General features: G+C 32.7%; 1 protein-coding gene across 2 annotated transcripts; it reads right to left on the bottom strand.

Annotated features, from left to right (window-relative positions):
- Window positions 1–2,105: 2,105 nt before the first annotated feature.
- Window positions 2,106–13,430, bottom strand: LOC144851114 (pre-mRNA-splicing factor ATP-dependent RNA helicase PRP16-like). Of its 2 annotated transcripts, none has more exons than XM_078708652.1 (23): window positions 13,357–13,430; window positions 12,542–12,845; window positions 12,256–12,407; window positions 11,619–11,837; window positions 11,004–11,226; window positions 10,655–10,755; window positions 9,617–9,678; window positions 9,378–9,533; window positions 7,811–7,996; window positions 7,181–7,567; window positions 6,915–7,076; window positions 6,656–6,802; window positions 6,470–6,568; window positions 6,052–6,226; window positions 5,592–5,747; window positions 5,096–5,243; window positions 4,449–4,611; window positions 4,174–4,338; window positions 3,947–4,095; window positions 3,663–3,852; window positions 3,218–3,343; window positions 2,660–2,877; window positions 2,106–2,459 (listed from the first exon to the last, which is right to left on the bottom strand). In XM_078708652.1, the coding sequence occupies exons 2-23, from the start codon at window positions 12,790–12,792 to the stop codon at window positions 2,381–2,383; spliced, it is 3,714 nt and encodes a 1,237-aa protein (XP_078564778.1). In that variant the 5' UTR covers window positions 12,793–12,845; window positions 13,357–13,430; the 3' UTR covers window positions 2,106–2,380. The 2 variants fall into 2 exon arrangements, with proteins under 2 accessions (XP_078564778.1, XP_078564777.1); XM_078708651.1 differs by having other exon boundaries at window positions 11,619–11,840.
- Window positions 13,431–13,951: the final 521 nt, after the last annotated feature.

Genomic DNA, 13,951 nt, shown 5'->3' on the forward strand with positions numbered 1-13,951 from the left:
CGTGTAATTTCACCTTCGCAGTAAATTTGAATATCTTACAGCTCTTCAGAATTGAAGGTTTACCTTGATGATTATAATTTATTATGAAAGCTGATGAAATGTAGATATTAATTCATATAAAAATTAAGCCTATCGGATGTTGTGACGTTAACATATGGCCAGTTGAAGTGAAAAAGTAGTTTTTTCATATTTTTCGTCTAAGTTATACACAATTCAAAGAGCGCGCACAGCGCTTCTACGTGCCAAATTTTTTTCCAAATCTTATATTTTTTTGCTCAATTAATTATCTTTCGAAATTGTCATCTTAAAGTTTAGTTTGATAACGTCATCATGCCAAAAAATTAGAACATGTGTGTTCCGTAATTTCACCTATGCTACACTGTATATAGATATACAGTATATACTGTACATATTGTATATGGCATATAGGCACAACTCAGCACTATAAGCATATAATAGGATGGCATACATCAACATTTTCCGATCGTATGTTAACGTACGTGCATGTTTAAAAAAAATTAATTTCAGTAAAATGATAAAAATGATCACCTATAATTCGTCAAAGTGACGAATTAAATTCTAGTTTATCTTGTTAGTTTATGTTATTGTCATTTGTTATAGTGTAAAATGTAATCGTAATTTCACTCTTCCCTGGTAATACTATATTAATAATGGTACTTTTTTTTATTCTTCTGAAAAATTTGTTAAAATGTTTATGAATATGCCATTTTAATAAATGTAACATACTAGTCATTCACTTTGACCAAAAATTGGATTGAAAAAAATATTTACATGAAAATACTGTAATTTAAAGCAATAAAATAGTTTTTTTGGGAACAATATACATCTTTAATATAAAAAAGAGCCGCTTTTCATACATGCTGGTTTCTATGATTATTGCCTATTATAGGTTTAGAGAACCTGTTGTTTTTCTTGTTCCTTGTCTATGTATTGTGTGTAGACCTATTTTTATTTACTGTATTAGACAAATAAATGAAAATAAAGTTTACAGAACTTTTACACCACATTCCGTAAATCGTTGATTAGAGTGGTGTAGAGAGTCTAGAAGTTGTCTTGTAGTTTGGTGGATGACAACCAATCTCAGTCCAGTTTTATTGTTGTTTTATGTAGTAACAAACTACCTTTTTTTATATATATTTTGTAATCCACCCTCAGCATTCATCCACCTACAGTAGTCACAACTGTAGGTTAATGCATTCCACTTACACTAACCAAACAGGGTATAGCACATAGACCATTTTATTTTCAATTGAGGAACCAAATACCCATACAGGATGGTTTTAGATAGTTAGACCATTAACTTATACATTAGTCCATTAATGGTTGACATCAGTCTGATGTTGGGGAACTAAATACCCATACAGGATGGTTTTAGATAGTTAGACCATTAACTTATACATTAGTCCATTAATGGTTAGACATCAGTCTGATGTTGAGGAACCAAATACCCATGCAGGATGGTTTTAGATAGTTAGACCATGGACCTATACATTAGTCCATTAATGGTTAGACATCAGTCTGATGTTGGGGAACCAAATACCCATACAGGATGGTTAGATACAGTAGTGAGACCATGGACCTATACATTAGTCCATTAATGGTTAGACATCAGTCTGATGTTGAGGAACCAAATACCCATACAGGATGGTTTTAGATAGTTAGACCATGGACCTATACATTAGTCCATGGTTAGACATCAGTCTGATGTTGAGGAACCAAATACCCATACAGGATGGTTTTAGATAGTTAGACCATTAACTTATACATTAGTCCATTAATGGTTAGACATCAGTCTGATGTTGAGGAACCAAATACCCATACAGGATGGTTTTAGATAGTTAGACCATTAACTTATACATTAGTCCATTAATGGTTAGACATTAGTCTGATGTTGGGGAACCAAATACCCATGCAGGATGGTTTTAGATAGTTAGACCATGGACCTACATATTAGTCCATTAATGGTTAGACATCAATCTGATGTTGGGGTCGTTCCACATTAGAATACATTCCTCCTTGATCATGGCAATTGATTGATTTTATGCAATACCCCTTATTAATATTATTGTCAAACAAACCAAAAGTAGGCTACTTACTACTAATACTTTTATTTTGCCATTAACTACTGTATATTATTCCAACATTCTCTGGATGATACAATTTCATGTGTTCATGTGTAGTATGTACAGGTGGTAACCCAATAAATCATTCCCTTCTTACACATTCATCTCTACAATTCAACAATGAACCTCAATGGTCATGATTTTACCACAATTCATTTGTGCTTATTATAAAAGTTATGAAAGTTTTTGTATTTTAAATTGTTATTATTCATACACGAGACTTTATCACTGAGTTTTCACAGACCAAATGAAGACGGAGTTTTTTTTCTTTGTGGTGTACCAACACCTTTTCTTCCTGGTGTAGATATTTGCATTCTGGAAAAGTAGAAATATTATAAACTTTTTTAGCCACATGGACGAAGTAATATACCTTTATGATGCATTTTAAGAACAAGCCACAAAAACAATCACTAAATGATTTATAATACTAAATTCTGAAAATAATAACATGTAGACTTAGGCCCTGCCGCACTGCCATTATGGTTGATAGAATTTCGTATCTTAAAATAAATTACCGTTTAATGGAAGACTTCCTCTGAAATTCTTCTTCTTCTTTTCGTGTCTTAATCTCTTCTGAAGCAGCTGCCATTTGATCTTCCATATCTACTAAATTTTCCTTGGCTTCTTTACGATTCTCAGATCGTGATTTGCCTGCTTCCTTAACGCTGTAGAACATTGGACCCAATTCTGCTAACCAATGTCCATCTACAGATGTCACACACTGCATGTATTCCTACAATAATAACCACATGAATCAGTATCAGCATGCAACCTAACATTTATTAATAATGAAATATATATATATTACGATAAAATAATGAAGAAATCATATTGTTGGGGGTATCTATAAAAAGAACACTTTCTTTTCAAGAAAAGGATATGGAGGAATTAAATGATTTCCCATTGTAGAAAACACCGATAAAGAAACACTCTAGTGCGGACACATCCTATACAGACAATTCCCTTCTTAAGCAGACAGCATGTAGTAATCAGACAATGCTGCATATTATATAATTAACACCATTATTACATAGACTAAATTCTACAATCAATCTTACAGAATAACCATTTACCTTTGATGTCATGACCAATTCATGATAGACGATGTAATCAGGAGTATATCCCATTCCAAATAAAGCACTTGTTGGGTGTAAATGACATGGCATACCAGTTCGAACATTGGCATACTCTCCAATTCCCTTTAAACAAACAATATTTAATTTATACTCGCTTCACTTGTTGGAAGAAAAACATTTGATTTCACCATGCAAACCTTCAAACAATATTATAATCTATTTTTTACTTGTTTTTTAGTTTTAAACATGTTAAACTTATGTGTTAGAGAAAAGATATTAGTTACATTGTTGTTTTTTGGAGTTTCTAATTGTGTTATATATTATTTATATTTTATTTTTTTGTTTTGAGGAGCCTATTCACCTCAAGCTTTGCTTTCTTTTAGGCTCCTCCACTTTATATTTATATAGTTGTAAAGTGAAATAAATAAATGAAATATTATACCTTTAATTTGGCTGCTTGGTGAAAGAATGCCGAACAGATACATTTTCTAATGATATCCCAGCCAGTACCACATGATATTAAGTCCATATGTTGCTGATCCATGATATCTTTTAACTGTTGTCTTACTTCACGAACTTTACGCATTGCTTTCACATGTATAAAATGGTCACTACACCAGCCTGATGAATAACTAAAAAAATATTGAAAGATTTAGTTCAACTGCAATACATTTTGAGAAGAAAGGTTTATGTAGTTTTAAGTAAAATGAATATGTTTTACAGTACCTGTGTTGCTTCCATTGTTGGTAAACATTTAAGTATGTAAGATGATCACTTTCTGGAACTGCAAATTTCTCCCTTGCTTGATCACTATCCTCTTCTCGTCCTTTGGGTCGAAAGAAAATTGAAGGAACTGACAGCATAGAAACTATAATCTAAAAGAAAATATTACAATTTAGACATTGTGCCAACTACTGGTGAAATGATTTAAACATTACAAACAAAAAACTTACTAAGGCTTCAGCACTACATTCCATTTGACAAGCTACTATAAGCATCTTGGAAAGTGCAGGATCAAGTGGAAATTCAACCATCTGTCTACCAATTTGTGTCAAATTACCAGTGTTATCTAATGCACCAAGAATCCATAGCTGATACATTGAATTCAACATATTGTCCTGAAAATAACAGCATTGTTAAAATTCAACATATACATAACATGTAAAATGCAATACCATTATAACAAATACAGAAAATAGTTAATTTACAGAAAAGTAGATTTACATACTTGTGGTGGAGGGTCCATGAAATGAAATTGTAAAAGATCTTGAACGCCTAACGATTTCAGCAGCAAAACAACATTTGCTAAATTTGTTCTCTGGATTTCTGGAACAGTTGTTCTTAGGAGTTCCTTTTTATATGCTGTTTCAGTGTAAAGACGATAACACTGCCTAAAAAGAAAAGAATGCAGTGTAAAGACGATAACTGAACACAAAGAAAAGAATGCAGTTAAGTGTAAAGACAATAACTGAACACAAAGAAAAGAATACAGTTAAGTGTAAAGACGAACTGAACACAAAGAAAAGAATACAGTTAAGTGTAAAGACGATAACTGAACACAAAGAAAAGAATACAGTTAAGTGTAAAGACGATAACTGAACACAAAGAAAAGAATGAAGTTAAGTGTAAAGACGATAACTGAACACCAAAGAAAAGAATGCAGTTAAGTGTAAAGACGATAACTGAACACAAAGAAAAGAATGAAGTTAAGTGTAAAGATGATAACTGAACACCAAAGAAAAGAATGCAGTTAAGTGTAAAGACGATAACTGAACACCAAAGAAAAGAATGAAGTTAAGTGTAAAGACGATAACTGAACACAAAGAAAAGAATGAAGTTAAGTGTAAGTGTAAAACATGAGCGAAATTAATTTACCCTGGTCCAGTCCTGCCAGCTCTTCCAGATCGTTGTCTAGCATTTGCTTGACTGATTGGATATATTTGAAGGGCATCCATACCGATTCTAGGATTATAAACTTTAAGCTTACAAAATCCTGAATCAACCACAAACATGATACCATCAACTAAATAAAGGTACACAAATTGTAATAATAAATAAATATACAGGGTGTGGCTTTATTTTGTAGGCTTGTGCATTATATGTTTTCATCCCTTATAAATGGGGTTTTTTTTTACAAACAGTACATCTTTTAGTCAATGAATAGATGGATAGATGAACTGTGTAATTATACTGCTGCAGTACTGTAAGTGTTTAGTATTGCTTAATAGCGCATTTTAGTACCAGGAATCTCAATAACTGGTAACTGTATAAATTAATACTAAACAGTTTCTTACTGAGCATTGATTGAAGAGTAATTTTCTCTCCTGAAATTGTGTGCAATAAAATGTAATCAATCAATGAATACTTTTACCTGTAAGTGAAGTCTCAGCAATATTGGTTGCAACAATACATTTTCTGACATCACCAGGAGCTTTTTGAAATATCTTTGCTTGAAGATCAGATGGAAGTTGAGAATAAATTGGTAAGATAGCCAATTGTGGGGCATCATCTAGTTCCCCAAGTCGCTCTAAAAGATAGCATATTGATTATCATATCATATTTAACCATATAAGCAAGCTCTCCTAGCCCCACAATTGGCAAGATAGCCAATTGTGGGGCATCATCTAGTTCCCCAAGTCAAAATAGCATATCATATTCAACCATACCAACCAACCATATATTATAAGCAAGCTCTCTAAATACAGTGTTTGTGGTCAATACTAGCCTGACACTGTAATTAAGAGTAAATCATGATATTGTTGATCAGGTCAAGAAGCAAAAATATTTGTTATACTGAAAGAAATGGGTCACAATGAGAGTTGGTATTTTACCTGATATAAGATCACATGTTACTTCAATGTCTTCTTGTCCTGGCATGAATATAAGCATGTCCCCAGGGCTACCTGTCAAATGTATCTGAAGGGCTTGTTTTACTGCAGAATCTACGTAATCTTCCACTACATTTTTACTAAACAGAACATCAACAGGAAAAGTTCGACCTGGTATCTAATAACATAAAGTGGAAAATGTATTTGTAACGAGATACGACACTGTTTTAATGATGTTAATATAAATTAAAGCTTCAACTTGACCGATTGTGACTGGTTAGAAATGAGTCCCTTTAATGTTCCATTTTACAAACACTAGCTTCAGGGACCAGGCTCACCACCAATTGTACAGGGATAGGAGTATGATTGCATGTTAAATATGAAATATAAGAAATTCAGTTCTAAAAAGCATGAAACTTACTTCAAAGACAGGAACATTTCCAAAAAAGTTAGCAAATTTTTGTGAATCCATAGTTGCGGAAGTGACTATTAACTTCAAATCATGTCTTCGGGCAACAACCTGCAAAAAGAATTAAAAGGCATGACAAGATATATTTCAAGACTTTCAAGGGATAAGCATGTGCTTAAAATACAAATTGATACTCACATCTCTTAATAGTCCAAACAAAACATCTGTATTCAAAGAACGTTCATGTGCTTCATCCATAATAATAGCAGTGTAGTGATCTAAATCTGACTCTCGTAAGGATTCACGGAGAAGTATACCATCTGTCATATATTTGATTAAGGTCTTCTACTCAGAAATATACAAAAAAATAATTGTTGTCAATATCAAGAATAGAATTTAACAATATTCCTTGTGTAAATATGTATTGAGAGCGTGTATCTATATATATTATAAGTACCTCATTGGTTACATCTTCAAAACGTATCGCATAGCCAACTTCATCCCCTAAAGGTACACCCATCTCTTCACTGACACGTTTGGCAACCGACATGGCAGCAACACGCCTAGGTTGTGTGCATCCTATCATCCCATATCTACTATATCCATCCTCATGTAGGTACTAACAAAAGTAATTATAGTATTTAGTCTTATTTTCAAGGTGCAAGCATCAGTTCTTAGTATTATGTCTAGCAAAAATTAAATACATTATAAATGTTTACACACCTGAGTTAATTGTGTGGTTTTGCCAGAGCCTGTTTCACCAACTATTATGACAACATTGTTATCGCGTATAATATTCAAAAGCTCTTGTCTAACAGCAAATATGGGTAAATATTCCCGTTGTTGACGCAGTGATTTATGTTTAGCAAAGTCACTTGCTGCCTCTGTTTTGTCTTTCATATGTTCAGCAAACTTTTGATTAGTTTTGTAATCCACATCACCTTCTTTGTCTTGTTCTTGGGTTTTCTTAATACCCATTATGTTACCTAGTTTGGTTCCAGCCAGCTCCCAGTCTTTGTGCTGGGCCTTTTTACGTTCTTTCTGTTCTCTGTGTTTTCTTACTACCATTGACCCTTTCCTAGAAATCACAGCCATATCAGATGTTCCATCCTATTGTAAATAGGAAACAATTCTTAATAAATACCAACTGCTAAGAAGTATTATGTTATTTTTTTATTTTATTTATTTATTCAGGTATCGCTAAAAACATTGTATTTACTGTACATTTTACACAACAAATAAAAATGGCAATAAAACGATTAAAAAGGTACAATATAGCTCTATATCTCGCTTTGGCTCTATGAACTATTGTTTAGCATATTAATTGTTGTACAAATAGGATACATTACTTACCTTAAGTGGTACAACTGGTTCAGGTTGCTTAGTAAATACAATTCTGCCATCTAAGAATGGAGGTACTATGTTATGTACAAGGAGGTGGACCTTGTTAACATTTTCTTCTTCAAAATCTTCATCATATTGAACACGATGTACAACACCACTGGTGATCATTCGATTTGTTTCCCATTTCTCTACATCCTTTAAATAAAACAAACTAAACAATGTGTTCACATACCTATATTATTATTTGTTTTGTAAAGGTATCAATGTATTGCTTGACTTGATTCCTATATTTAATCCATTATTGAAATTAGAATTGTAAAAATCTGTGACAAATATGATGACTAAATAAAGTATTCTCAAAAAATGTTATCTGGTTTCAAATGGATATTTAAAAATAACTTTGTTGATAAACTTATTGCTACGTTTCGGCTATTTTCAGTAGCCTTGGTCACGCAAATGAAATAAAGTAAAGTATACTAGCAGTTCCTTTTCTGCCTTAATATGGTTAAGTGGTTATATATATATTATATTATATTATACTTTGCATGTATAATAATATTATAATAGCAATTTTTTTTTGTTTAGGAGATTTGTTAAATATTTGCTACTTTTGTAATAAGTGTGGTCTAGCAATAACCTGTGCTCCGCCCAGTCTTGTCTGCCTTGATAATAATTTGCATGGATGATTAAGTATTATAAAAGCGCATATTGGACTTTGTGCTGTGTGAATATTAATCTAGGGTGCGCTTTAGAAAGTGACGTCTGTTAATCAGTCGGCAGATTAAAACATTTTAATGATAAAATATATAAATACGAATTAAGTTATAGAATTAAGATGCGAGTATTTGAATAATAACAGACTTTAAAATCAACACAAAAAGTGCACTCACTACTCGAAATTAGATGATGCGCTCGGACACAAACTTTTATATGTGATATTTTGTGGAAACATGACTTTGGAATCATTTCTTTTTTTTTCTTATTATTTTGCAATTTTTTTTGCGTGAGGTTTGGTATCTTTTTTGCTACTTTTGTAATTACATTTTGGTTTAGATTTTTTGCTTTAACCGGAGATATTTATTATTTACACATATCGCGGATTCGAACTCGAACCTACTAACCATTAATTTCAATGGCCACGGCGTTTTACTCACTCACTTTACAAAATACATTCTGTTCCAAGGATAGGTGTAATTAATTAAAACTTCAACGACGCGATCAGTCGACACGGTTGGGGCGGCTGCCGAGACAAAGCACCGTTTTAATTTGGCGGCTCGGCATGGTGTTTGTAGATCAGGCCATTGCGGTAAACAATGGAGAAGGCTGTGTAGTTGATACGTGACGTAACAACTCGCGAAACATGGTCAAATTACTGCTATTTTTTGCCTTTTTTTAGTGTTTATCCTTAAAATTCAGGAAAGTGACATAGCATATCGTGTGCAGCCCATCAATAAACATCAGTGTGCCAAATGTGAGCACGTACCGTTCAGTGGTTTTGGAGGAGATACGTAAAATACGCGAACAATTTAGTAGCATTAATATATAGATTACTGTATGAATATTGAATAGAACATACCTTATTGATTTGTCTTTGTCTTTCAGACATCCTCTTTGTAGCATGTTTTTGCATTTCACTTTCTTTCTTTTGAACATACTCTTCAGGTAAAGATGCAAATGGATTATTGGTATCATCCATACCTTCATCCATACCATACCATTGCCTATCAAGTCTCTATAAAGAGTGAGTGAAGCAATATAGTAAACAAATACAAATAAGTTACATCTTTATAACTATTATGTTGTAATTTAACCAACCTTTTGTTCTTCCTCCCATTCAAATTTGTCAGTTTTTGAGTCTGCTTTTTTAAAATCATCATCTGAAATGTTAATATTTAAACATAATTTCTAATTCTATGTATATTTTTTATGCATATGACAATAAATGGAAGTAAAGTAAAACAGCTTTTAAAACTAGAAAAACAAATATATATGACGTTATCCGAATTCCTTCACTTGCACTGATGAAGGGCTAGTGTTGCCCGAGAGCTCTGCTAACTTTTCTGGCTGTTACTTATCGTTTTGATTTAGCTTTTCGCTGCTTTTTTTTTGTTATCTCCATTGAGATCCAGCCACTGATACCAAAGCATCGTTATTTTTTCAGTAATTTGCCCTTGGATTTATATATATATATATATAAAACAGTAATGAGATGAAATATAAAGGTCATAATATACAAAAGCGAATAGAGTTCCAGAAGAGACAAAATAATAATGTCCCTAATTAGTGCACTATAGAAATCTATATTATTATTATAAGGGGTTAAGGGTTAAACACTGCCTGTACGTTAGTTAGTTTGGTCAATGTTTGGGCAAAAAACATTGGTCACAGAGACAATCCCCTACTCTTTTCGATTAGTGTACTGTATTAAGTTCTTTAACGTGCACTATATGTACAGTGTTTACGAAAGACTTGGCCAAAAGAGGACCTAAAGAAGATTGTTCTTATGTCTGATATTTCCCAGCATTCTCTACACATATGTCCACTAAATTTAATTCTTAGTCAAGAAAATAGCTTTCACTAGTCAATAGTTTACCTATACTATAATTACAAATATTATTATTTCTTATTCTTTATTGACAACTGGGGAACAGTGTCCATATATATATATATATATTTATATATATATGTGGCACTCTTTATATAAATCCAAAGGCAAATTACTGAAAAAATGACAATGCTGTGGGTATATAAATATATAACAAACTTAGATAACATTATGAACAATAAATATTCTATTAAGATAAGCTCTGTGATACTTTATATTTGCTATACAAATTGTAAAAAGTGGTTTACCTTTACTGTATGGTGTTAATCCTGATTTCTTCCGGTTATCAGCCCATGAATTGTACTTGTAACTTGGCGTCAACAGAGGTGTATCAGACTCAACAAGATGTCTGCAAGATATTAATACACCATTTTCAATACCGACATTCTACTGTATGTGAAACTGTTAATCAACTTAATTTAACAAAAAAACTTCATAAACTGGATTCATTTCTTGATAACATTGGGTACATCGGGTATACAATTTAACAATTTAAAATTCCAAGATAAAGATAAAATGACGACACACAAGTTAAATAATAACCAATTAAACAACATTTTTTAATAAAAATAGGATCAAATTAATACTGATGAAAACCTCTTTTTATTTTCTGATCTTTTATTGCCTTTTTTATCTTCTCTACGCCTCTCTGATCGTGGCCGGTCGAACTCTCCCTTGTTCCTTTGATCCCTACGCCTCTCTGATCGTGGTGTGTCAAAATCTCCTTTGCTTCTTTCAGGTGTTGGAAAATCCCAATCTGAGGCTTTGCGAGTAACATCATCTTCATCTTCCCAGCTTGTTCTTGATGGTGTTACAATACCTAATAACATACACCTTTATTCACAATGTTACAATACCTAATAACATACACCTTTATTCACAATGTTACAATACCTAATAACATACACCTTTATTCACAATGTGATTCAATTTACTGTAATTCTTCCTTAATATTTATTCATCCATACAATTACAATATATTACAATATATTACAATATCTTACTTAGACTGGTGGAGGATTTTAAAAGCAATCCTCCTTCTATCTGGTATCTCCTTCGTTCTTTTTGTCATTTTTATCAGAATAACGTATTAATTGATTGATAACAAATGTGACATCTTAGTCAAACTTTGTAAGCACACTTAAGTTTGGAGAAATAACCTACACCAATTTCAACTTTATTTGATTAGCATTCATATTAATTTACAAATACCTCTAGATATGCGTGGAGTTGCAATTTCATCTCTTTCATTATATTCTTCATTTCTCTGGCTATACCTTTCACTTCTATGACTATATCCTTCACTTCTTTGACTATCTCTTTCATTTCTATGACTATATCCTTGACTTCTTTGACTATCTCTTTCATTTCTACTTTTGGAGCGGTAATGTTTTCCCTTATATTCTTTTTCTGTTCGTCGATATCTGTCTTCTTCTAAAGTATAAAAGTTTAAGGTCACACACTTAATTTAAGGTCACACACTACATTTTATGTAAAAATAAATACCATATGGACCTGGATAATATTCAGTGAAAATACCAGGTCTCCCCAATTTGTATTAACAGATTCTGCCAAAACGGAAAGACAATTAGCTAAGCTAGGCCTAAGACCATCCACGAGAGGGCATTCGAAGCATAGAGGTAGTACATTGTTTCTCGCTTTTTATCATAAATAACCATAAAACGTACATTTAAGAAAAGGAATGACCTGGTTCAATGTTTTTAAAGTAATATACCATTATTTTTACAAAACATAACAAATTGTAGGTCTAGTTTCTTTAAATATTAATTTGTATTTCCAATAATTATAATGTGTATGTCAACTAACAAATGTAATATTGTATAATTACCCATTTTCCTTTTATCCTTCCTTTCATTTTTCGATGATGCATACACTCCTCCAGCTCGTTTCCTATCATCTCTCATACGCTTCTTTTCTATTGCTGCTTCACTCACTCCACCAGTGTGTGATGGCGTTTCAATATGTGCTGAACGATAATGCCTAAAATCAATATATTCAGATATCATGTCCTAACTCCATAACATTTTTTACAAGATTCTCAAGTAAGTTTTGATCTCTGTGGATAAGTTGAGCAAAAAAACGAGATAAAAATGAGAAAAATAAATTTATCAAACCTCTTCACAACTGATGAAGGCCGATTTTTGTTATCCTGTTCATAATGGTCACTATCACTTCTTCTGATTGATTTATTACCATCTTTCAACTTATCTTCAGTTTTAATTCGCTTACAGGCAGCTAAAGTATCAAGTCCAAGTCTTGATTTGCTGGGTAATGGTGGTTTAAAAGTTGATTTTTTAATGAATAAACCACTTGATTGGTTTGACACTGACAGGCCTTCTAAACAATGTACAGGTTGTTCATCCATACTGGAATTAGAATGAGTTATGTAGGCCTAGTAGTAGGTGCTTTTTTGGTGCTCTGTGTAGAAACAAAAACATTGTACCACTCATGATGTTTGGAACAGTGTGTGAGAAACACACATCTGTTAGCTAGCATATATGATATAGCCATATATATATTATATAATACTAATAGCTAGTAAAATCATCAATTTATTAATGATTTATTTATTTAATTGTTTACTTTTTATGTGATTCTGATTGTCATTCATAAAAAAGACCTTTCTAAAAATGTTATCCAAGATAAAGTTAGTTGGTGTCGATAAATAAGGTGGGTGCGAAACTGCAATACACGTCGTAAGAAGAGGGGCCTGGGCTGGCCCTGGCCTGGGGGCCAGTCAGCAAGAAGGGAACTTCCCAGCCACCAGCAAGTCCTCCTTCCTAGCTAGCCTAGCTATATAAGCTACAGTACTAAGCTATAAATAGAGGCCTCTCTAAACTACTACTACTACTGGAAACTTTGGAAAGTTAGCTAGCCTGGCTGGCCCCTTCATGGTCCATATTCCGAATGAAAAATAACTGGAAAAAACCTTTATTTATTAGGCCTACCCTAGGCCTAGCTAGATAACACCAAACGGTTGATTACTGTTTTTTTCATCTGACAATTCTCCATGCGTTCCAACTCGAGCCCAACCAATTCGCGTCAACTCACGCTCTGGCACGTCACTACGCCAACTCATTCCCATAGTATAGAAGAATTTGTACTCTGTAATTGCAAACCTCCATGCAACACAAATACAGTACAAACAAATTACACAATCGCAGCCTACAATATATACTACTACTACAAATAATAAGTGTAAATACAGGAAATAGGATGCACATTTTCATCAATAAAATCCTACTTACAAAACGTTGAATCATGGAGGTATAAAATTTTATACCTCCATATGGTTGAATACTGTACTACTGTAGTACGTTTTATCAATCCATTTGTCGTCATATATAAACGCAAAAATAGGAGTTGACGCAACACAGCTTTATTGGCACACAATTTACATTTTCGAGGCTGATCGATTATTTGGATATACATTATTTGGATTGGAAGTTAATAATATTGATGAGAGAATCCGTATTTTTCGACTTTCATTGTTCTTCGAGCCGATACTATTTCCATTTCATTGT

This window comes from Antedon bifida, chromosome 8 (assembly GCF_963402885.1).
Source record: "Antedon bifida chromosome 8, ecAntBifi1.1, whole genome shotgun sequence".
Classification (NCBI taxonomy): Eukaryota; Metazoa; Echinodermata; class Crinoidea; order Comatulida; family Antedonidae; genus Antedon; species Antedon bifida.

Bases quoted from the DNA above. Each gene is read 5' to 3' on its own strand.
- LOC144851114 (XM_078708651.1), bottom strand. From the start codon at position 12,792: ATGGATGAACAACCTGTACATTGTTTAGAAGGCCTGTCAGTGTCAAAC. The intron at 10,756-11,003 runs GTTTTCATCAGT...AATATCTTGCAG, and splicing joins AGATCAGAAAATAAAAAGAG to ACATCTTGTTGAGTCTGATA. The intron at 3,344-3,662 runs GTATAATATTTC...GTTTGTTTAAAG, and splicing joins ACCAAGCAGCCAAATTAAAG to GGAATTGGAGAGTATGCCAA.